Consider the following 25,749-nt stretch of genomic DNA (forward strand, 5'->3'; position numbering starts at 1 on the left):
TCATACTTTTCATTTCAAAAGCCTTTATGAAAGAAAATCACTTAAATATATCAAAAATATCTCTCTAGACAGCACTGAGATTGAATGAAGGGCAAATGTAGACTTCGCTGCATCTCAGATGAGAAAAAGACGTCTCAGAAATCTCTCATGTATCTCTTATTAGACTCAGATTTGCCTACGATAAAGTCAAAAATCAAGAGATCACAGTATGAACTAATTTTTTATTATTATTACAGCTGCTCTGCATTCATTTTATAGTTCTGAAGTATATGTATATATTTATTTATTTATTTATTTATTTATTTATTTATTTTTATTATAGGTTTCTATATTTTTCTATATTGTAATAAAATAATTTTACATTTTATTATAATATTTATTATATTTACCTGATAACTATAGCTTTTACATGTTTAATAATTGTAACACCAATTTTTATTATTATTATTATTATTAAATAAAAAAAATGCATAAACAATAGATAATACCCAATTAAACAAATAATAAATATTACTATACTGTTGTTGTAGTTGTTGTTTTGTAAGATGCTTTGGAAAAAAGCAATAAATTATAATATACTGGATAAAATATAATCAAATTGTTATATATATAATATACAGTATACATATTTAAAGGTATTATATTATTTCTTTCAGAAAAAGCCTATTTTTACTACCATTAATGTTTTGTATCTTATAAATAATGGCGTAATACAACTCAGATATCAAATGCCCCCCCCCCTCCCCCCATTCAAAATATGATTAATACATTTTAGTTTTTTTATGGTGTGAAATATGACCTGGACATTTTCTTACAGGTTTTGGTCAAATGCATTGCAACCTTGCAATAATGTCTGTACTGTAAAAAAACATTAGATTACTGCTGCTTTCAGCTTAATATCTGATGCAAAATGTCTAGACAATAAAAAATCCATAATGTTTGCTGGTCCCAAGACTTATTGCATTAAAATAACCTGCGTGCTCGTTTCTGAATTATTCTGTTTGGCACACAGACAAATACACATTTACAAATGCAGGAAAGAGCAGAGAGGTGCAGGTTCTTATGTAACACTCATCATTACACAGCATGTTTGCAGTCTACCAATAAAAGAAAATAACTCGTCCAAATCAGCTCAGAGAAGGCAAGAGCATAATGCATGATATCAGTGTGACTGACAATTCACTACTGTATGAACATACTGTAAAACACAGCGCAGCAGTCTGTTCAGGGACATGAGCTCTTATATTTCATGCTTTAAGAAGATGAGGGGGTTTCTGGGAGACGTCACACTTAACCTTGACTTAACATCTGTAGCAATGCTCTTAGGTGTATCTGACAAAAACGATCATATTTTACTAAATTATCACTACTGTAAAAATGTTTTCATGTTTCAAAATAATTAAATAAATAAATGCCAATTTCACAACACCAAAAATATGCATGCTTCTAAAAAAAAATGCTTTAAATTTTGAGGTGAAATATGAATTTATTTATTTTTATGTTCAGCTGCATAATTTAATGTAATAAAAAGAATAAATAAAATAAAGTCATTTATAATGTTACAGAATATTTCTGTTTCAAATAAATGCTATTTTTTCCTCAAAACCTTTAATTGTTTTCAACATTGATAATAATCAGAAATGTTTCGTGAGCAGCAAATCAGCATATCAGAATGATTTCTGAAGATCATGTGACACTGAAGACTGGAGGAATTATTCTGAAAATAAATTATAGTTAAATTATAATTATAATATAGTTTATTATGCAGAAATAAATTGTAAAACATTTTAGAATTTTTACGGTATTTTTGATCAAATAAATGCAGCCTTGCTGAGCAGAAGAAACGTTAAAAAAAATATTTTTTGAAATCTTTTTATTATTTAAATATAGAATTCATAATTTATTGGCCACATAATCATTAGACCAATTTTTTATAATTAAGAAGTATTATTATCAATTATTATTATTGTTATTTTTATTAGTATTATTAATCACTAATAATTCAGAATAATTATTGTTTTGTTATTTATTTTATTATTAAAGTTATCATTAATAATGATAATAATAATAATAATAATAATAATTTCTTTACATTTATATAGCGCTTTTCTAGGCACTCCAAGCACTTTAAATTGTCAGGGGTTATCTCCTCATCCATTTTTGTTATTACTCTAACAATAGTATTTTGTCAAATCAATTTTGACAAAGTGTTTACTGTTAATTATCAATAAATTAACAATTTATTGGCATACCTGATTGACATACTTTTTATGTTTATTACAATAATTATTTTTTTTTACATTTTTTTTTTTTTAATTTATGATCATTATCTGATGCATTTCTTCACGAGACTGTTCCTGTTTGATTTCTCCACAGTAGACAATTCTCCAAAAAATCTCCCCAAAAATTAAATATCGTCAAAAACTAAAAAAAATGTTTCACTTATTTCAAAATGTGAAACTTTCATGTATATTTAAGGTTTAAAAGTTTTTTTTGTTTGTTTTAATTTTGATGATTAGATCTTACAGCTCATGAAAATCCAGTATTTCAATATATTAGAATATTTCTTAAGATCAATCAAAAAGTTCAGAAAAGTTAAAGTTCTTTAAAGTTTGTTAAATTATGAACTCAGTACTTGGTCGGTGCTCCTTTAGCACAAACTTCAGCATCAGTGAGAAATGGCATGGAAGCTTTCAGCTCATCTGTATCGTTGGATCGACTGTTTCTCATCGTTCTCTTGAAAATATACCATAGATTCAATATGGGGTTCAGGTCAAGCATGATGGCTGGCCAATCAAGCACAGTAATATCATGGTCAGCAAACCACTTGGAAGTGGTTTTGGCACTGTGGGCAAGTGTCCTGCTGCAAAATTAAATCCGAATCTCTATAAAGCTTGTCAGCAGATGGAAGCATATATTGCTCCAAAATCTCCTGGTAGATGACTGCATTGACTCTGGACTAGATAAAACACAATGTACCAACACCAGCAGACGTCACAGCTCCCCAAATCATCTCTGACTTCAGAAACTTCAAACTGGACTTCAAGCAGTTTGGGTTCTGTGCCTCTCCAGTCTTCCTCCAGACTCATCCCTGTTGGCTGTGCACCCTTTCCTTCCCAATTTCTTCCATCCTGTCAACTTTGCATTTATTGTGCTTTGATACAGCACTCTGTGAACAGCCGCTCTTTCATTAATGACTTTCTGTGATTTACCCTATTTGTTGACCAGTGCCAAGTCAGCAGTCTTCCCCATTTTTGTGGCTTTAAACAACAAGAGATATTGGGAATTTCTACGGTAGAGATGGTCATTTAATGAAACTCAAATATGCTAAATATTCTAATATATTGCGAAACTGGATTTTGAGTTTCATGAGCTGTAAGCTCTAATCATATTTTTTTTTTTACAAAACAACTGTTAAAATGACTTACTTTACATGCAATTCATCTAAAATCTATAAGAAAATTTCACTTTTTTTAAATAAGTAAAAAAAAAAATAGGTCTTTCACAATATTAAAATTTTCTGAGATGCACCTGTACAGATCCAAGCGACTCGTACCTGACTCACACACACACACACACTCCTGCTGTTTCTAATTTACAGCCCTACTGTTTTTCATCAGAAGCACAAAGACACTTACGCTCTCCTCCTTGACCTTCTCCATGGTGCAGGTGGGCAGTGGCAGCGGAGACAGCGGTCCCTGGCCCGAGATGCCGTTCTGATCAATGGCCACGAAGAGTTTCCCGTTGATGTTGAGACTCGGGAAGAAGAACTGCGAGCTGTGGCTGCAGGTGCTCTGAGCGCTGGTCCGTCTCCTGCTCCAGGGCAGAGCCAGCGCCCCACCACGGCTGTCCGAATCTCCATGATTGCTGAACTCATCATCAGCGAAATCTAGCTCCGAGTCTTTGTTCGGCGGCCGGAAGTTGAAGACGCTGACCTGACTCTCCCGTCGTGCTCGTAAGGAGAGAGTGCGCACCAACAAAGAGTGCGTTTGCTTGTAAACAAAGATGAATTGACTTAACTGGAGGCAATTCTATGGAATAAAACAACATGAGGGTAAGTTTGATGATTTTGGGAGATAAATCTACCTTCATCTCCTCTATAGTGTCCATCTTGGCTGATTTGTCGTTGCTTCCGTCATCCGTTCCTTCGGACAGCGGCCTCGAGCTTTTCCTCCGGTCCAGATTCCCATTGCCTTGTGAGGAGAATGGAGACACATCGGCCGTCAAGATGGACTCGGTTTCTTGTGCTTTCTGAGCCACCTGTCAGAGAGACAGCTGTCATTATAATCACAATGTAGCATGACTTCTTGTATATTATTGATTAAATCAGGGATTCGCCATTTTTTCATCACCCAAACCTCTTATATATATATATATATAAAAACTTAAGTTAATATTTCAATAATTTAACAACACACCAGTTAGTCACATAACATGCAAGATAAAACATTTAATCTTTTATTTTTAGAAAGTGTTTTATTTTGTTTTAATTTTTGTATATTTATATAGGCCGGCACAATTTTTTTGCAGAAAGAAATTGGCACTTGAACCTTTTTTTAGTTGTGATAGTGTCTTATTATTATTATTATTATTATTATTATTATTACAAAAAACAATAATACTAATAACAATATTAATCATTATTGGTTTTAACTCATTTTTTTTTTATAAGACGTAAATAAATGAATGTTGTAAATCACATCTGTACTATAAAATAAAAATAATAAATAATAAAAATACAATATTATTATATATAATAAACATTTTTGTTGTTTTTATTTAAACAACAATAATAATAATTATTATTATTAACAATAATATTATTAGTAATATAAATATTTTATTAGTATTATTAACAGTAGTAGTAGTTTTATGAAAAAATTAAGACAGAAATACACAAGTCTTGTAAATTGCATTTGTACAGTACAACTGTACAGTAAAAAAACAATATGAATCTGATGAATCTCTTATTTTAAAAGTTCTACAAGTTAATAATACTAATATTTATATCTTAAAATTAGCTTTTAACGTTCCAAGTGTACAATTTTATTTTTGGGGATAAATTAAATCTAGAGCATGTTACATTTCCAAATGAACATGCAGAGGGTTTGTTGCATTAACTGTGAGCTGAGAAGCACAGAGAGATACTAAAAACTCTGTATTATAAGATGCACGTGTGTAAATGCACTCAGTGCCGCGCTTCACTGTGAAAACAGACTAGATACTTCGCCCTATGCTATATCACAATGTCAGATTAACTGTGCAACCAAATTGATGTATTTTAATGTTCCATTTGATTTCATATTAAATAAGCTTTCCATAAACTCCTGCAGTTTTCCACCACTTCCTGTAATGTAGAGACGAAGAGCTGATTTTAGCGGTCACCTGCTGTTCCTTCTTCAGCTGTTCCATGGCGAGCTGAAACTCTTGCTCTTTCTGAAGGGCTTCTGCGATGGTGGCCTGGTTCTGCTCTTCGTATGCCATGGCCACCACAGCCAGGATCAGGTTCACCAGGTAAAAGGAGCCCAGGAAGATCACCAGCACAAAAAACACCATGTACGCTTTTCCCGCCGAGCGCAGCGTCTGTCAGCACACAAACAGCGTCAGGTCTCAACAGCTGCAAGAACTCACAGATTGAGAGAAACTCATGTGCGGTCTCTGTTCACAAGCTTGTGATTAGTGACAGACAGATGCATCAATTAGAAGCTATTGAGAGCATTTACAGCGAGCTTTGGAAATCTGCCAACAGCCAAGTCAGTGGATAAAAACAGATGAACAAAAGTTTAATTCCTACATACACTACAATCCCAAACGTTTGATGTTTTAATGCTAAAATACAGAAATAAATTACAATTAATTTACATATTGTCTACAATTCAAAGTTTTGGGTCAAAAAAATGTGAAATATTATTCTAATGTAAAACAGCTGTTTTCTGTGTGAATCTGTGTTAAAGTGTAATTTATTTCTGTGATGCTCCGCTGTATTTTCAGCATCATTCCTCCACTCTTCAGTGTCACATGATCTTCAGAAATCATGAAAATATGATGATTTACTGCTCAAGAAACATTTCTGATTATTATCAATGTTGAAAACAGTTGTGCTGCTCAATATTTTTGTGGAAACTGTGATGCATTTTATTTTTCAGGATTCACAGATGAACAGAAAGTTCAAAAGAACAGCATTTATTAGAAATAGAAATCTTTTGCAACATTAGAAATGTCACTTTTAGTAAGTAATAAAATCTGAACCTAAATGGTAGTGCATGCATATAGACTTTACATATACATTTATGGTGAGACATGAAATATTTTATATTAAATACAACAAAAAAAAATCAATAATAAATGCAGTAAGTCATGATATTTCTAATATTATCAATTCAATGCATCCTTTACAAATTAAAAATATCTGAAAATAAACGCATCTTTTAAAAACCATGAACCGTTTAATGCTTTAATGTGACGTGATGAGAGTCTACTGACGTGATGATAGAGGTTTTCCCAGTAGTCTTGTGTCATGAGTCTGAAAAGCGAGAGAAAAGCCCATCCGAAGGTGTCGAAGCTGGTGTAGCCGTAGTTCGGGTTTCGTCCGGTCTTCATACATTCGAAACCATCCGGACATTTCCTGCAGAAAACAGGAATGACGGGTTATTAGTGGCACCTCTGCAAACGGGTCGATCCGTCATGAGTTTGTTGTTTCTCACGGGATGTCCTGAAGGGGCCTGTAACATGTGCACAAAGGTGAGCGCTCTCTGAACACTGGCTCTGTGAGTAACGGTGGCGCCCAGCGTTCGGTTCGGGCGCCAGCTGGCTCTCAGCAGGCCGGTGTGTTGAAAGCGTGAGGGTGCGGGTGACGGCTGCTATCGCGCTCACACACCTCGTCGTGTCCCTGAAGGACGTGCTAATGGACGGGCCCCACTTCAGTCAGGTTCGGACCCCAAATGCACTGATAGCGAACCAATGCTTTCTTCTCGTGTGGCATAACGTGCTCGAGATTGGGACCATTTACAGCAGCGCGGCTTAGAAGCCATGTGACTTATTTTAAATATTAACAGTGAAATACTGCTATCATCACCTAACCCTAACATCAAAAAAAAGAGCATTGTTATTGATTGTTTAGATATTGTTTTTATTGACTATCACTATCAAGCGCAAGGTTGTTGGTTCGATTCCCCGTGAACACATGATAGATAAAAATTTATAGCCTGAACACACTGTACAGTAAGTCGCTTTGGATAAAAGCATCTGCTAAATGCATAAATTTAATTTAATATCAGCTTTTTTTGTCTTGTTTACCATTTTAAAAAGGACTTCAACAGAAAATAATTAATTGATGAATAAATAGTATTTTAAGTATTAAAGTTTTTTTAAGTTTTAAGTTAAGAGTGTTTTTGTTACTGATTTTTATCTACAGTAAAGCTAAATATTTTTTTAACTTTTTTTTTACTGTATTATATTTTAATATTGTATTTTACTGTATTAATCTGTATTATTTCATCATGGTTTAAACAGTAGTCTTTGTTTTCCAGAAGTGATGGAATAAATTCAGTTGCTATTAATGATTTGTTTTCTGTTATTATCAACTGTAAAAAAAAAAAAATATTAAAATAAACAAAGTAAAGGAATAAATAATAGTTTAATTGTTGTTCATTTTTAAATATATATAGATTTGTTATCAATGGGAAAATAAATAAACAACCTTTAAAAAGTAGTTTCTGTTTTCCAGAAGTGAAGGAATAAATTCAATAATTAAAGTTATATATGTAGTTATATGTATAGTTTAAAAAAGTGTATTTATTTATTCATTGAAAAGATACCAATACTTGTTTTCAGAGAACAGATCTTACGTATTTATTTTCTTGTAATGATGAATCTAAAACTCTTGAGTAAATAAATATTCCCTGAAAACCAGCCTTATACAATCTTGTGCAATCTCGATTTAAATCAAACCTTGTTTTGAGGATGTTTATAAATGTTAACTGTAGTGGACTCCATCAGTTATCTGCTGTTCTCATTGAGGTCCAGCTCAGAGTCACTCAGAGAATTTGTCAGAGAAGCCCCTCTCAGCACACTGGCAGCTGGGACCACAATGTCGGGACACAAAGCATTTCGACATGCTCTATTTTGGTCGCTAGAGAGTCCCTTAGTCCTGTCAGGGTCCTGAGAATAGGAGCCTCGGGGCCGGGGCCCATGTACTGACTCTGGGTTTCTCTGTTTGGAGCCGTGCGTATAAACCGATATATCGGTTCTGTTTGAATAACTGTTCTGCTGTTATGAGCCAAGATGGACTCAAGGTTACTTCCTTCAGATTAAACATCTCACTATAATGCAATACAGTAACTAAGACACAAAGAGAGCGCGGATGACGAGACATTGATGCTTTATTTTATAAAGATGATACTGATAGATTGAGGAAAATCAATCTGTATGTATGTACTGTACATGTGGAAATTGACAATAAAGCAGACTTGAACTTGAACTTGAACTTGAACTTGAACTTGAAAAGTAATATAGATGAGCAGGGAGAGAGTTTGGTTGGCATCAACCTGATCCCGGGAGAAAAACGACACTATTTGACTATCATCATTGTTTTATGATTTTAATAATTTGGATTCTGTAGATTGGGCAGATTGAAAATATCGGGTTAAGACAGTGTCTTGAATATTATTATTATATTATTTATTATTTTTATTTTATATAATTCTATATATTTGGATATGGACATATTATTTTGAAAATATTCAGTCTTATCAGTAAATTATAAGCGTTTAAATTATATATATATAATCTAAAATAAAAATTCTAAATGTACATATAAATATTCATGATATTGCTGGAAATACAAAAGTAAGCAAAATTGTGAATATGCATTTTGTATAAAAAATGTAGGCATTTCTTTCTTTCTTTTTTTTAGCTATTAATCTTCCTAAAAACTTAAATGACTGAATAATTTATTCTTAATAATTAGACTTAATAATTTTATTTTAAAATAAATGATGAATTAAACTTGTTAAAAAATACATTCTTTAGAGCATCATTAACCTATACAGTATACTGAATATCATCGTAAGGCATCGAAATGTTTTTTTGCAATATCATCCAGTTCTGCCAGTTACCAGGACCGACTGTGCAAAATCACTGTTTTATACACTGTTTGGAAATCTTTGATTTAGACAAATGACCCTGAGCTTGGAGGAGGTCCGGTCCTCTTCTTATAGTTTGATCTGTTATTTGGCTCAGCACCGCAGACAGAGCGAGAGAGAGAGAGAGTCCAGCCCTCCAACAACAGACGAGGAGGTGAAACGAGGCGAGCGCTTCTGTTTGAAACGCCGTCAGCCTTCAACTCAGGTTTCCATCCAGGTTCACAAGGTGACCAGAGAGCTACACACTAACAATGGCTAAAATAAGACCACTGGATTAATTCACTTAATTGATCCCCGAGGGAAACAAACTAACAAAGGAAACAAATGTACTGACAGGAAGAACACCGGCTTCAGACACACAGAGCCTGGACTGTGCGACCTACATAAGGAGATATTAATCATATTGATAATAATAAAACAACATCATCTCTTTCAGGGTAAAAACACACACTTCTCTCAAGGCTTACAGTATATAGGCCTTATTTTTCTTGTTTTTATTTAGGCCTCATTGAAGTTATTTGCTTTAGGCATTACTCTTATATTACTTATATTAAGTAATATTCTGGTTAGTGTGCACTAAAAGTAAGTTATTTACTCTATTTACTTTCATATGTATGTTCCTGCTTTTAATGATAGATAGAAAAACAGTAAAATAAATTACCAGAAATGAAGCAAAGGAATGGATTTGGGGGTTTATTGGTATTCACTCAGAATTATTGGTTACTTAAAAACAATATTTAATCAATATTTTGTCTTGTTTTCAAGTAAAAATAAAAAATATATATTTAAGGAATTAAATTAAGAAATAAATTGGGGGTTGGGAGCTATCTGTATTTACTCAACATTATCGGTTAATTATCGGTACTTAATAATTATTATTTCATCTTGGTTTTAAAATACATCTTTTGTCTTGTTTTCCAGTTATATATATCAGCGATATATACTGTATAGTATATATATATATATATATATATATATATCAGAAATGAAGTAATAGAATAAAAGTTTTTTTATAGGTATTTATTCAGTATTATAGGTGAATTATCAGTGTTTAATCAGTATTCATTCATCATGGTTTTAAAATCAACATTTAATTAGTATTTCTTAAAAATATTTTTTTTCATTTTACTTAGTATTATCAGGAGATTATTAGTATTTAATCAGTATTATTTCATCCAACAAAAAAAAAAGCATTTAATTAGTTTTTTTGTCTCATTTTCAGTGAAAAACACAATCAGAAATGAAGGAATAAATAAAGTAAAATTGGGTGCAGATAATATTGCATATTAACTAACAAATCTGACCATTAAAAAAGCAATTAAGCTGTTAGTCTGAAGCCAGATTTGGTTGCATAATACTGAGCTATTCTGAGCAAACCTTTCGTTTCATGTGAGTGACCTCTCAAAGTACCATTAAGGTCAAAATACAAGCTAATCACAGTTTATTAATAGACTCTTGTTTAAATGAATGTCAACTAATACCCTATAATTACTATGACACATGAGACAACATTTTAATCGAGATGTTTGGAGTTCCAAGAAAATCTGTGATAAAGCTGGTGGTTAGTCTGTACGAGCGGCTACTGTACATGAAGGTCAGGGATTTCGCTTGTTGATGTGATCTCCAAGAATATTTATATACCACCATTAGCCAACAGCAGAGCACATTTTATCACACATCCATTAGTTTTGTAATTATAACCATTAGCTTGTTACATATTATATAACAACGCTTGTCTGCGAAGCAGTGTTATTTTAGTATCAATGAGATTGTATTTTATTTTATTTTATTTTTATTTCAGATTTGGTGTAACAAAACTTTTAAACAGCAGCATTTAGCTAATATCCTTATCACAATGTTTATATATATATATATATATATATATATATATATATATATATATATATATATATATGGTTTTGTTGGTTGTATTTAGTATACATTTATTTGTTTAAATGTTGTTTCAGATATTATCATCTTCAAATACATACAAATACAAATATTACAAATATGATCTAAGATTTTTTTGCTAACATTATGTAATGTTATTTCTAAATGCTCTCCCATTTTTATTTATTTATTTACTGTAATTATTTTTCTCGGTTATGTGACTATTAGAGAAAACATCAAGGGAAAGTTCAATTGTAACATTTTGAAAACATAACAGGAATGTAACTTTTGAAGTAGTAACGTTTAAAAATGTATGTATAAAAAACTTTTAGAATGTTTTAGAAAAATATGTATGAACGATGTATAATAATTTTTTTATAACATTATTAAAGACCAAATAATGTTGAACAAACGTTTTATTAATGTTACTGGAAGAACATTTGTTCTTACCCAGCTAATAAAAATGTTCTGCACATGTTATGCTAGCAGGTTATTTCCTCATATGTATGTTCTCAGAACATTTAAAATGTAAAGTGTTTTTTTACATTTAAAAAATATACAATTGCTATGGAACCTTTCATTTGAATCATTTCTTAAACACTACGGGAATGTTACTTTTGAATGTTCTCTGAACATTCTGAAACAAAGAGTAACATTTAAAAAACGTTAGATGAACATTCCATGAGTTATGTATAAGTAACATTTTGAAAACATTATTAACTCTTTCCCCGCCAGCATTCTTGAAAAAAGTTGCCAGCCACCCCCAGCTTTTTTTTATGATTTTCACAAAATTTTATGACCTACAGTATATTTTTCTGTATTAATATTTGACTATACAATACACCAAAATAATGATCAAAGCCTCTACTTTTAAAGTTTTCTAGCTTAAAGCATTCTATTTTTTTTTAATCAACACTTGAATACAGGTTTAATTGTTTTTCTTTTTTAATTTTGAACAAAAAGGTGAGAAAATCACATTTTTATCAAAAACTACATATGGATAATTTTCAATACAATTATCAAAACATAAATCCAGTAAATCGTTTCCATCAGCACCTCCAAAGCTTGCACAGACATATATCACTTCCTGGATCAATATTTTACTTCCGTTACATTATGCAGTTTTAATTTATTTGCTGTCTATTGCTAATGATCATATTATTCATCATATGCATCTGTTTACATAAGAGATCGCTAGTTTTTCCGTCCTGTTCACGTGTGTTTTTTGTTCGAGAGGTTTTGTACTTGTTCAGAAGATGTGTAATAGCGCCCCCTAGTGTATAACAGTGAAAAGACGAAAAGCCGTAAAAACGCGTCATCGGCAGTGAAGTGTTGTCTTCTAAATGAAGAGATAAATTGTCAGTGAAGGGGAAAGAGTTAAATACCAGCCATGACCCTCGTTAAGCACTAAACACACACTAGACAAACACAAGTCTCCGTATCCGTCTCCAAGCTCTGTTTTATCAGAGGTGGACATGCGTCTGTTATCATGGAGGAAAACAGACGGATTTGTCATTTGTCTGTTTCTGGCTTTGGCTAGATGTCACAATCAACATCTACAGGCCTCGTCGTAATTCACACCAACGACCCATTAGACAGCGAGACCTTCACATCCGCGGCTGATAACTCAGCCGGAGCGCCCTGCACTTTCCATTACATGTCCTCTAAATCCCACTGCAAAAATGCTCTGGATTTTGAAATATCACGTTATCGATTAGCAGTCGCTTTTAAGATGATGTTTTCTCCATTTGATTCTCACAGAGCGAGAGCAGCTGCCGGCGATGGAGGACTAACTTTCCAGACGCTCAGACAGAACATGCTGCGGATGTCTCCAAACATCAAATCCCACAGAACGCAGAGCGTGGAGAGAAATCCTCGACGCAGCAGAGGGATCATGATCTCTCAGAGTCCATTAAACTCTGCTGATTTCTTATTCTTGCTTTCTCTTAAAGTTAAATGGAACCAAAACTATTTTTTTAGTATGACGTTTAAAGGCAAAATCATATTTGGAATAAAACGTTATCACTATTATCTTTTTAATGATTTTAATCGTATTTTAATTGTTAGTGATGCTCAATCCGAAAAAAGGCTGACAAGAAATTAAATGTAAAAATTTAGTTGTTTGGAATATATATTATTATTGGTGTTTAACCCTATAAATCCTGACATCAAATAATTGTCTAAAATTTGTAGCTAAAACATTTTATTTAACCCTTAGACTATATATATATATATATATATATATATATATATATATATATATATATATATATATATATATATATATAATATTATTATTATTATTAATATTATTACTGGTGTTAAATCTTTTTCAATGGAATTTTAACAGTTTATTTAACCTTATTTAACTAACATATATATATATTATACTTTTAGTTTTTTTGTTTTTTGTTATTGTTTTTTTTTATTATTATTTTAACCCTGTAAAGCCTGACATATAAAACAACAGTCAACCTTATATATATATATATATATATATATATATATATAGTATGATATAATGAGAAGATGGAGGAAAAGCTCAATTTAATTCCGAGAACGAGACTTCGCAAACATAAGCAATTTGGTGCAGATGCTGATATTTATATCACCAAAAGCTAAGATGATATTCTGATGCTTGTAATGTGAGTCAATACGATCTTTATACCAGTACAGCAGATACTTTCATAAAATGATATAAATATCAGACTGGTCACTCTATATCTGCAGTGATGTGTCTCAGTGAGATGAGATGAGATGTAAATGATCCGCACATATAACACAGAGATCGAGAGCTGAAGAAATCAAGGCTCCTCAGAAGATGTGAGATGTTCTGGAGGCTTGTGAAGATCATTCCTCCGTATGAGTAAACCCTTCATCCGTTCTGTGTTCTTAGTCATCATTCAATTAAAACTGAATTATATATTTGTGTTTCTATTACCATACATGATTCATAAAATGATTCATAAAAACACATTATTCCTGAGAAAAACACTTTTTGTCTTCATAGTCATAAGTTATTAGAAATGCAGGCTATTATTTGTGATGCTTTTATTATAATAATCTGTATTATTTTTCATTTCAGAAATACAATTTGAAGCAACTATTTTAGTATTTTAGTTATTTTATTTTACTAGTTAGTTTTAGATGCTAATAATTTTTTATAAATTTTTTGAATACATTTTTATTTTCTGCTGTCGTTTTAATTTCAGTCAAAGTCTTTAAATTTGTGTTGTGTTTTTGATATTTTTATTAGTTTTTGTTTTTTATTTTAATACGTCTATATGTTTTTTTCAGGTTTAGATTCATTTATTTCAGTACATCAAGTTAAACTAAATAAAAATAATAAATGTTGCCTTGGAAACTAGCTGAAATAAAATAGATAGATTTTTTAAATATTTTGATTTGTTCTAAAATTACTTAATTCATTTATATATATATATATATATATATATATATATATATATATATATATATATATATATATATATATATTATTGCTTACATTATTTTATCAGCATTTTTTTAAGTAACAAGTAATGTTTATGGTTTTTAGTTTTATTTTACTATAATAATCTCATTGATGAAATTAATCAAATCTGTTTCTTTTTTTTATCCAATTAGTTTCTGGTAGATAACAGGCAATTATTTTTATTTATTTATTTATTTATTTATTTTATTACTCATTTATTTTACAATTAATTCCTGGTAGAAAAAAATGCATTTATTTATTTATTTATTATTATTATTATTATTATTATTATTATTTTATATTGACTTATCTTGTTTGTTCATGGTCTTGTTTACTGAAATCCATTAGAATAAAACAGATGGCATCATGCATTATCGTGCTGATAATAAAAACTGATCAATAGGTGTTTGATTATAAAGAAAGACTCAGAGACGTTCCTCTTGATTGGCATCTGTCTGGTTGCTGTGAGTTAGTCAAGGCCACTGACTCATTCATGTACAAGCAGTTCTGTTGAGTCACACACATCTCTTACATCCGTCACAGCTCTTCACAGCAGCTGATGCACATGAACGCCTCCAAATGTAGAACGCATCAGTTCGACCTTTTATAGCATGCATAGCTCCGCCCCTGACCTCTGATTGGATGAGCCACATCTCAAGGTAAAATTCAGTAACGACCACACGTTCTATTCATAATTTGAAGTCACAATTTACCACGTTTCAAACCACAAATATTTAGATCAACCATCCGAAGAATATTACCAAATATTGGAGAACAAGCTATGCAACACCTGCTGCAGTTTTTCAATCACTAAAAACAGCGAGAATGTACAAAATAAATGATCAAAAGATCAAATTCAGTATACAGCTCATTGAATACACAAGCCCAGAATAGGATCGTATGCAACAGCTAAACTGTAAAATACCACAGTAAAATCACAGTAGTAGTCATAAAGTGCATTAAACTCACCCAGCATCACTCGCGTTCCCACATATTAAGGCATCCTTGGCTCCATCCACTTTGAAGTAATTATCTGGAAGAATGAAAATAAAAAATAGAATCTGAGATTCAAAAATCATCAAATGCTCTTAATGTCTGATTAATAACATCTCTGAAAAAATACAGATAAAATGATATCTCTGTTTTTCATTTTCATCAGTGTTTTTTAATTACTAAATAAAAGTAACAGTGCAACATTTTTCCATAACCCTAACACTAAAATATATTTTTTTTTATTAAAATATATATTTATATTAATTTAAGTATTTACTATTTATGTACTCTTATTATACATTTTAAATGTACATTTTTAATTTTTAAATTTTTAAATTTTTAAATTTTTAAATTTTTAAATTTTTAAATTTTTAAATTTTTAAATTTTTTAAATTTATAAATTTTTACATTTTTTTAATTTATAATTTTTTAAATGTTTGAATTGTTAAATTTTTACATTTTTACATTTTTACATTTTTACATTTTTTAAATTAATTTCCATTTTAGCTTCAGTCATTTTAGTTTCATTTCTATTCTTAATGCTCTTAATTTTTGTGTTTTTAAAAGCGTCAAACCAAGAGCATCATAATTCCACGTCTAATGATATGTTATTAATTAATTCTAAATTATTCGGTATGAGTTACATGTCTTCATGCCTCAAAGGGTTAAAATGACAAAAAAAATTCTTAAAAAGATGAAAATTCTATAGCTTTTCTAGTCCTTTAATGCAAAATATTACATAAATTCCTGCTGTTCTCTGATCTCAGATAAATAGTTTTTCGCTTGGAAACCACACATCAATCTAGAGCTTATTTATTCATGTATACATCTAAATAATGACTGGTTTTGACTTGAACAGCTTCATTTTGACATGTTAAAAGTGTAAGTTGAGTGTAGCTGAACTAGTAGCTTGATTCTGGAAGCAGTAATCAGTAGATATGTAGTTTATAGCCGTGGTTTCGTCTCAGCTGAAGAGAGTGACTGAGATCCGTCGGAGGCTTTTATCTGCTCTCTCTCGGGCTCGAGTGCCGCTGGGCGACGGAGGCCGGAGGGAACACGTTGTTTGGCACGCGGCCCGATCCAGCTGTTGGCATTCTGTGTTTCAGCATAACCTTAACTGCTTCTCCTGAGCGGAGCGGGAATATATGGGGTTTGATCGATTCTACGGCTGATCAGATCTTCACTAATCAAGGTTTACATTCAGTGGTTCTCAAACCATGACAAAGCACTTGAGGAGAAAGCGTCTTGTCTATTTCTGTCTGTGTCCTACATCTGTGTTCTGCGGGTCATCTTATCGAGTGCCAGCGCTGTCCTAATTGCTATTCTAATGAAATGAGACCGAGCAAAAAAAGACTAAATCTCATCTTAGACGTCGCTCTTCTGAATTTATTTGTTATTCAGTCGATGAATTATGATCAGCGTGCTTCAGATTACAATCTATGTGTGAAAGTGACTGAAAGAGACTTAATTTTCTGATTTAAATTAGATCAAAGATATGACCGGTCTTGAAAAAAATAGATGAATAATTTAATTTAATTTAATTTAATTTAATTTAATTTAATTTTATTTTATTTTATTTTATTTTATTTTATTTTATTTTATTTTATTTTATTTTTGATTTGTAAAAAAAATTCAAAAAAAAACTTTTTTTTATGTAAAAAATACTTAAAAATAGGAAATTAAATTATATATAAATATTAGATGGAAAACTTATAACCAGTCTTAAATGAATAATTTAATTTAATTTAATTTAATTTAATTTAATTTAATTTAATTTAATTTAATTTAATTTAATTTAAAAACTTTTTTATATAATGTAAAAATTACCTTTGTTCACTAAAAATGTTATGAAATTAAATCTAAAAATTAAATGGAAATCTTAAATGTAAAATAAAAAACATTTTTTTACAAAAATTTTAAATTATGTCTAAAACTATTTTGTTCAAACTGAAGTATTAAAATGACAAACAAAAAATAATTGTTCATAAAAAAAAATAAAAAGTACAAAAGCACAAAAGTAAATTACTAAGATTTAAACTAAAAGTTATTTAAAATAAATAAATAAATAAATACATATGAAGTATCACAATGACTAAAAATAAACTGAAAGAAATATAATGAAAACTCTGGGAAATTCTGGGAATACCGTAATAGTATATAAATAATCCTAAAATATATGTATCTCTGGATTATTCTATCCAGTGGAAATGTATTTTTACAAATGATATGATAAGTGTTTAATATCTCAGTAATGAGACTTCAGCTAAAGTATATGTTTCTCCTTAAAAAAGAGTCTCCTCTAGAGTTTCAGATTAAATCCAGATTTAATAATGACCTCAAACATCTCTCATCTATTGATCCGAGCTCCTGTTACTGTACACCAACTATTTAGGTCTGTTTTTATATCTCGTCCGCTCTCAGTTTCCTCTCATCTCGACTGAAGAACATATGAGAGACTTGAAGGTGAACTCTGGACCTAAAACCTGCAGAAACCCACATCATCTGTCTGCGTCTGAGCTTCTCTGACCTTCATTAGTGATGAAGTCCTCCAGCGAGGACCAGGTTCTGTTATTGCAGAAGAAAGTGCTGTTGTTGTGTGAAGGTACGGTGGAGTTGAGACAGTGTGCAGTGCTTCGGACGCATTTCTGCCGCAGGTTTCCCATGAAGAGCTGCAGGCCGATGAGAGCGAAGACGCTGAGACAGAAGACCGTCAGGATCATCACGTCTGCAAGCTTCTTCACCGACTGGATCAGAGCGCCCACGATCGTCTTCAGGCCTGGGATCAGGAGCGGCACAACAGGATAATAACACCCAACTACAGAGCTCATTTTACATGCAAAAAATATATGTGAAATATCTAACCATTCAGTTTTTCATTTCGGATCACATCAGGGATGTGCATCATTCAGAATTGAATTGAGAAAGCCTGTTAAATTCAGCTTTATATAATTCAGAATATATTACATAAATAAATGTTTTTAAGGTTACATTATGCATACATATAAAAAAATAAAATATATAAGATTTAAATTGATTTTACTTTATTTTATACATATATCTAAAAGATCATTTTTAACATTGCGTGACATGAAAAAAGATAAAATTTTTCGTCATTTAAAAAAAGAATAATGATAATTTTTTTAATTGTCTTTAATAACTACACATTTTTATATATTTTCCATGTCACCCCTACTTTTTCAATGTGATACCTATTTTATTTAAGCTGACAAAGAGATGTAATGACATAGAAATAAATAAGAATTGAAATAAGATATAAAAAAAATTAAGAAAAAATGATTAAATAAAAATTATAATATATATATATATATATATATATATATATATATATATATATATATATATATATATATATATAATTTTATTACTTTTTTGAATCATTTAATTGAAATATATAATAATGTTATTATTGATTTTTACATTGCAATAAACAAACTACTTAATTTCTTTGCTTTGTGACTGTTGATTTATTATTTATTTATTTTTAATTGAAATTTAGCATGTCTTCCCAATCAAATTCCAATTCAGCTTCCTGTTTGCCAGTTCAAATCAAACGAACACTCACGAATTTAAAAGGATTCTCAAATATTCTGAATGTCGTCACATCTCATGACATAAAAGCATCTCTCAAAGCACATTAAACACAGCACACGACATCAGCTCTGTCTTTACAAACATTTGTGGGTGCGGGAAGCACACAAAATGTGACAGTTCACAGCAGACGCTTCCCTGGAATGAGAACATGCACTTTTCTGCACTTTTTACATGCACATATATATATATTTTCTCATTGCATGTAAGCGTCTGCTTGTTGGCTCAGCATGCAAACTGGTGTTCCTCTACAGCTAACCATGCCTTCAACATGTCAATGAGACTTTTGGAGTGAGTTAACTGAACCCCGAGCTGACAGCTGAAGGTATACGGTGTGTGATCGACCTGCAGTACAACATGTTGCACCTGGAGGTCCTTAGTTAACTAAATAAGTTAACAGATGCAATCGAGTGTAAAAGTGCCCATCTAGTTTTTCAGCAGCGGCATTTTACCATTCATTTTCCCCATAGGGATTTGAAAGTGGGTTTTTTTTTAAGAGTTATGAGCTATGAACCAAACCAAGCTGCTACACGTGAATCAAAAATTATTTGAAGCAAAAAAAAAGTGTTCGGACTTTGACTGTGAACGGTTTTACTGAAAGAACTACAATCCCATGAAGCATTTCGAACGACATAATCAAAATAAAAATGATTCATATAAAACTATTTGCTTAAGAATGTTAATTACATTAATAAAAACAATAATTAGTATCCTAATTATATATAGAGAGAAAGAAAGAGTGGGTGGAGCTCTCTGATTGGTTGAATTTTCTGTATGGCATCATGGGTAATGTAGTTTCTCTCCAGCTGTTATTACTTAATAATGCGAACGGATGGCTTCGTAGCTGTTGTAGCTCACAGTATGTCTGCCTTTAGTGGTTTACGAGTAATTGTTAAAAATCTGTTACCCTAAAGAGAAAATAAATGGAAATTTACTTCGGGAACCAGACTGTTGTGCTCAATGGCAGATGAATATAATTTAAACCTGCTGAAAAACAAGAATGGTTTCCACAGCTCAGACTGGTCTGGTTCGATGGTTTCAGAGCGGTTTTGGCCAAATAAACCAGCTACCCAGCTAACAGTGAACATCCTCAGAACGTTCCTGAGTTACGAACCGGTGATTTTATCCGGATTAAAATAATGTTCTCAAAACATCAGAGCGAAAACATTACTCACACATCGTTCACGGAACCTTCCTGAAACCTTCCTGAATTTTTTTTTTTAAATGTAACAACTTTTAGAATGTTCAGAGAACTAACAACTTTTGTAACAACTTTTAGAATGTTCAACGTTCGAATGTAACATTCCTATGATGTTCGCAAATTGGAATGTTGCTGTAACCTAGATTTAAAAAAAAAAAGTTTTTAAACTGAACGTTTAGAAATGACGCTTCAAAGCGTAATGGAAACGTTAGCACAACGTTCTGAGAACATCCGTTTTGTTAGCTGGGCAAGCTTTCGTCTCTTTGATTCGCTGTCTAATCATCACGTGCCCAACTCAAAAGTCTCATTTCCGTCATTCTGCATTTCCATGTTTCCAAGAGTGCATTGGAAGTGCTGGAAATGTGTTTGGGTCACTTGGTCATCCATTAGCACCTCAGGCCTCGGCGTTTGGCGGCCTCTCACCTGGGATGACTGAGATAGTTTTCAGTGCTCGCAGAACCCTGAATGTCCGTAACGCTGAGACATTGCCCAAGTCCACAAACTCAGTAACATATCTGCAATAAGCCAGAATTGGAGCACAGACAATGACAACAACCCCAACAACAGGCGAACAACACAACGGAGAATGAAGCAGGATGTCGGGAAGTTTGCTGGGAAAGAGATGGACTGGAGAACACAGCGCGGGAAGAATCGGATGCGGGTCAAATCCCGAGCTGTTGGACTGGACATGGAGCAACACTTGCGCACCGCTTACCTGGGATTACGGAAATAGTTTTCAAAGCGCGGAGGACCCTGAACGTTCGGAGAGCTTGCAGATTGCCTACTTTTATAAATTCAGTTAGAAACCTGCAGAATCAGATTACAGTTATATGCATAACTACAACTGAAAGACAAAAAGGGGGGAAATTAAAACACCAAGCAACTCAAATGAGGCACTTTCTGCTACTTTAAAGGAATAGTTCACCCCCCAAAAAATTCTAAAAATTAAAAAAACATATTTTTGAAATCTGAATGGCTTTATTTCTTCCGTGGAATATAAAAGAGGATTTTTCGCGGATGATCACAGGGACTATTTTCCATACAATGAAAGTGAATGGGGACGAATGCTGTCAAGAACAGAACCGTACAATTATTATTCAAAATAACAACATCAATTCACACACAATACAGGGATTCAGACGTATTTGTCAACCAAACACCTTTATATTATTTGTCAGATATGTAAGTATTCATATAATAGGTCATCCGGAGATTTTAAGTTAATATTTGTAATCATTTAACAACACATTAGCACATTTGGTTCTCAGCTAATGGTCACATGACATGGAAGTATAAAATATTAAAAATAAAAACAAATAAAATGTTAAAATAATAATAAAACATGAAATAGTTTATCTTTTGTGCTAAGTGTTTTATTTCGATTGCTTTTACAATATATTTAATTTAATTTAATTTAATTTAATTTAATTTAATTTAATTTAATTTAATTTAATTTAATTTAATTTAATTTAATTTAATTTAATTTAATTTAAAGTCTGCAGGTTTATATTGTTAATAATTTTGTAAACCTTTTTTTTTTTTACTTTATTTATGAATGTAATAACCCTAACTCATACACTGACGCAACTTATTTTTGTGTGTTTATTTTTATTTTTTTCAGAAAATAAAGTAGCTTTTCATCAGCTTACAAATCCCTGTTTGTAATTTTAGGTTTATTTTGTGTTCCACAGAAGAAAGTTAATCATAGGGGTCTAAAGCAACATTTAGAGGAATTAAATTGGTGTTTTTGCGTGAACTATCCCTTTAAGTTGGATTGGTTTAGAGAGACGGGATGAAGTCATCTGGATTTCACAGCTTTGTTTCCAGATCAGATTTCATTTTCTCTGGTTATTATCCTGATTGAATTAAATCACACAGGACGGGAAACGGAGTCGCTGCTAATGTCTTGACGAGGCCTAGACGGCGCACAGGTATGATTGCATTACGACGCTGTTCTGTTTCTAGAGAAGCCTGGTATTCGGTGGTGAGCGTTTATGATTTATCAGCGCTTCGCCGTCATCCGTCTGGCTTTAATGAAGTCAGGAGTGGCTTCTCGCGTTCCCGTCAACATCCCAATACACCCGTGACTTATTGGCAGCGGCTCCATCTGACGTCTCGGAGACATCCGGTTCAAGGACAAGCGGCCTGTAAAATCTCGGGAAATAAAGCCATAAAGGCCCAACCAGAAATAAGCAGTTCATCACAGCACAGCTCAATGAGATTCTTCTCAAACCGCTGGGATCTAAACAGAAATGCAGCTTTTTAAAGAGACAGTTCACCCAAAATACACCTTCAAGCTTTTACAAATCGGTTTGATTTCTTTTTTCTTGTGTGGAAACCAAACAGTTGACGGTAGCCATTGACTTCCATAAGAGGGGAGAAAAATACTATGGAAGTCAATGGCTACCAGCAGCATTTTTGGTTACCATCAGTCTTCACAATATATATTTTTGTGTTCAACCCAAAGAAAAATACTCTAGGTTTGTAAAAACTTGAGGGTGAGTAAATGACATGATTAAAATTTTTAGGTGAACTGTCTCTTTAAATGCTGTTGTTAAATGCCTAAAATCTTTTTGTTGAGTTGATGGCGAATCCTTTAAGATTTAAAGTTCGCTGGAGGGAATCACTAGCACTGAATCATTCTGTTTATTTGATTCATGATTCACTGAACGAATTGTGCTAATCAGGTTTCTGGGTGGTTAGTAATTAATGTAAATACAGTAACCACAAAAGTGACTCAAAAAGAGTTTATTGAATATGTTTGACTGTAAGAACTGATTTTTTTTTTTTAAGGAACTGCATTTATTGGATCCGTAAAATTAGTAAAAAAATTATTCAAATTTAAAACAACTGTTTTCTACTGTAACATATATTTTAAAAGGCAATTTATTTCTTTGATGCGAAGTATTTGGAATTTTGGAATTTTCTTTCAAAGGTTCGGCATTTATGTGATATGATTTGAAACATTATAAATTATAAAATGTCTTTTCTGTCACTTTTTATTAACTTAATACATCCTTGATTAATAAAATACTCATTAAAAAAACAAATTTTTGAATGGTGGTCTAAATTACGACGGTTTTTGGTGGAAGAGACTTCGACTAATAGTATAAGAGGAACAATAAACAATATATAAATATATATAATAAATAATAAATATAATAATGAATGAATGTATTAGTTATTATATTTACAATACGGTAACAATATGTAAAAGTAGGTGTATTGTTGTGCTTTTTCAGTAATACATTTCAATGAATATTAATTATTAATATAATTAAATGATAAGTTATTAATTATAAATAAAATTATATTCTTTTTCATCTTTAATTCACACACACACACACACACACATATATATATATATATATATATATATATATATATATATATATATATATAAATTAAATACATTAAAATAAATAAATAACAAAAAACTGATAATAATTACTAAATAAATAAATAACAAAATGTATATAAATTCATAAAAAATATTGAAAATTTATGAATGTATATAAATATATAAATATATAAACAGATTTATATAAAAAAAAACTAAATATATAAGACTAAAAACAAATAATGATATCATGTAATTTTTATTTATTTATTTATTTATTTATTTATTTATTTATTACCATTTCTGTATATACACAGGAATCTTTAAAAGTTTATTCCCCAGGATATTTCAGGTTTTAAATTAAAACCATATAATTGGATGTGAACGGCACTCAGTGACACATTCATATGATGCTGTGTCTCCAGGGAACGCATCTGCATCCACGCTCTCCTCTGTTGCCGTGGCGACGGGTGTTTTGGGATGGGGGTCAAGGACGGGGTAAGTGCTCACACTCCCGGCACGCAAGCGCTCATAATAATTAATCACGAATATAGACCCACTGCCTTTTCCAGCTCTAGCATCAGTGGGTCAAGCAGCTGAGATTAGATTATTACAGTCTATTAAAAATAACAACTGTGCCTTTATTGTTCCATTATCTCTGAGTCCTAAAGCAAACCAATCATGTGGAGCTGTGATTACACCAAATTAATACCTCACAGTAAAAGTAATATTATATGTGGTAATTGGAAAATATTGTAATTGAATTATTCTTTTAAATAGCTAATAATGAGGTAATCACTATTTTTATATAACATAGTGAATAAATGAAATAATTTCTCTTTTGGTTTATAGGAATTCTTAAAAATTAGTTAGAATTTCTAATAGATGTCACAAATAATTGCAAATAAACTTTGGAGATAAAAAGACTGAGATAGTATTTCAAATCAGATCAAATAAAATAATAATTTCTCATTTTGTTTTTTAATAATTTATCTTTTTTTTTTTTACTTTTAAGGTCACATCCAGAGTAAATTCACACAATTAAAAAAGTCTGGTGTGGGATTTACTTTTAAATTAATTTCACTCAGAAATTTCTGGTAGTTTCACAAATAATTATTCAAAAATAATTTATATTATTAAATGTGAAATTTCAATTTATGTTATGTTTTATTTTTATTTATTTATTATTATTTATTTTATATTGTTTTATTTTTCATTTTATTATTTTTTTATATTTTATTTAATATTATTTTATTTTTATATTATTTGAACAATACTCCATTAACCTTGGTTTTATTTAAAGTTATTATCATTATGTTATTTAATTTTTTACATTATAATGATGTGGTTATATTAATTTTTAGTTATTTTTATTATTTAAAATAATTTCTCTTTTTTGCATTAACTAATTTTTAGGGTCCGAACCAGAGTAAATTGTAGAACTGGAAAAAACAGTGTAGGATTTACTGTAAGTTTTAAAAAACATTTCGCACATAAATCGCTAGTAAATTTCACAATTAATTACAATTTTAGTATGTAATCCGCGTGTAATGTATGATTTACTCTTAACCATTTTCACTTAGTACGAGTGATTTCTCTTTTTGTTTTTAGGGTGTGAAAACACATGAAGAGGTCAAAGGGGTCATAAACCATGAAATGATAACTTACGCCATAACAATCACGCTGAAGTCCAGCCAGTTCCAGGGGTCCCTCAGGAAGGTGAAGGGGCCGATGCAGAAACCCCGCGCCAGGATCTTTATCAACGACTCAAACGTGTAAATACCAGTGAAAGTGTACCTGAGCAAAAGAACAAACAGAGCGATGGACAGAGATTCAGACACTGAGGAATCAAAGAAATCCCCCCGGAAAAAATCCCATGGATGACAAACAAAGATCATGAACGGAGATGGGACACAAACACGATGCTAAAACGAAATGTGAAGCACATTCACAGTCGAGCAGCCCCTGTGACATGAATGACATCAAGTCGCTCCTTGATGAACTGCTAGTCATCAAGAAAAGAATGGACATTAAAACCCAGCACGTCATTTTGCCCATCGGAGCGAGAGACCCTCGAGCAGAGCGGATGGTGACCGGGTGA

General features: G+C 31.5%; 1 protein-coding gene across 2 annotated transcripts in view; it reads right to left on the minus strand.

The window, feature by feature from the left end:
- The window catches only part of scn5lab (sodium channel, voltage gated, type V-like, alpha b), a 139,373-nt gene that overhangs the window by 71,586 nt on the left and 42,038 nt on the right, over nucleotides 1–25,749 (minus strand). For both annotated transcript variants that reach the window (XM_026241624.1, XM_026241625.1), the window contains 8 exons: nucleotides 25,317–25,445; nucleotides 20,732–20,823; nucleotides 18,026–18,274; nucleotides 15,475–15,538; nucleotides 6,484–6,625; nucleotides 5,386–5,583; nucleotides 4,087–4,260; nucleotides 3,639–3,992 (listed from right to left, as the gene is read on the minus strand). In XM_026241624.1, the coding sequence (XP_026097409.1) occupies nucleotides 3,639–3,992; nucleotides 4,087–4,260; nucleotides 5,386–5,583; nucleotides 6,484–6,625; nucleotides 15,475–15,538; nucleotides 18,026–18,274; nucleotides 20,732–20,823; nucleotides 25,317–25,445 (1,402 nt within the window). The remainder of the gene's footprint in view (nucleotides 1–3,638; nucleotides 3,993–4,086; nucleotides 4,261–5,385; nucleotides 5,584–6,483; nucleotides 6,626–15,474; nucleotides 15,539–18,025; nucleotides 18,275–20,731; nucleotides 20,824–25,316; nucleotides 25,446–25,749) is intronic.

This window comes from Carassius auratus, linkage group LG49B, assembly GCF_003368295.1.
Source record: "Carassius auratus strain Wakin linkage group LG49B, ASM336829v1, whole genome shotgun sequence".
Taxonomy (NCBI): domain Eukaryota; kingdom Metazoa; phylum Chordata; class Actinopteri; order Cypriniformes; family Cyprinidae; genus Carassius; species Carassius auratus.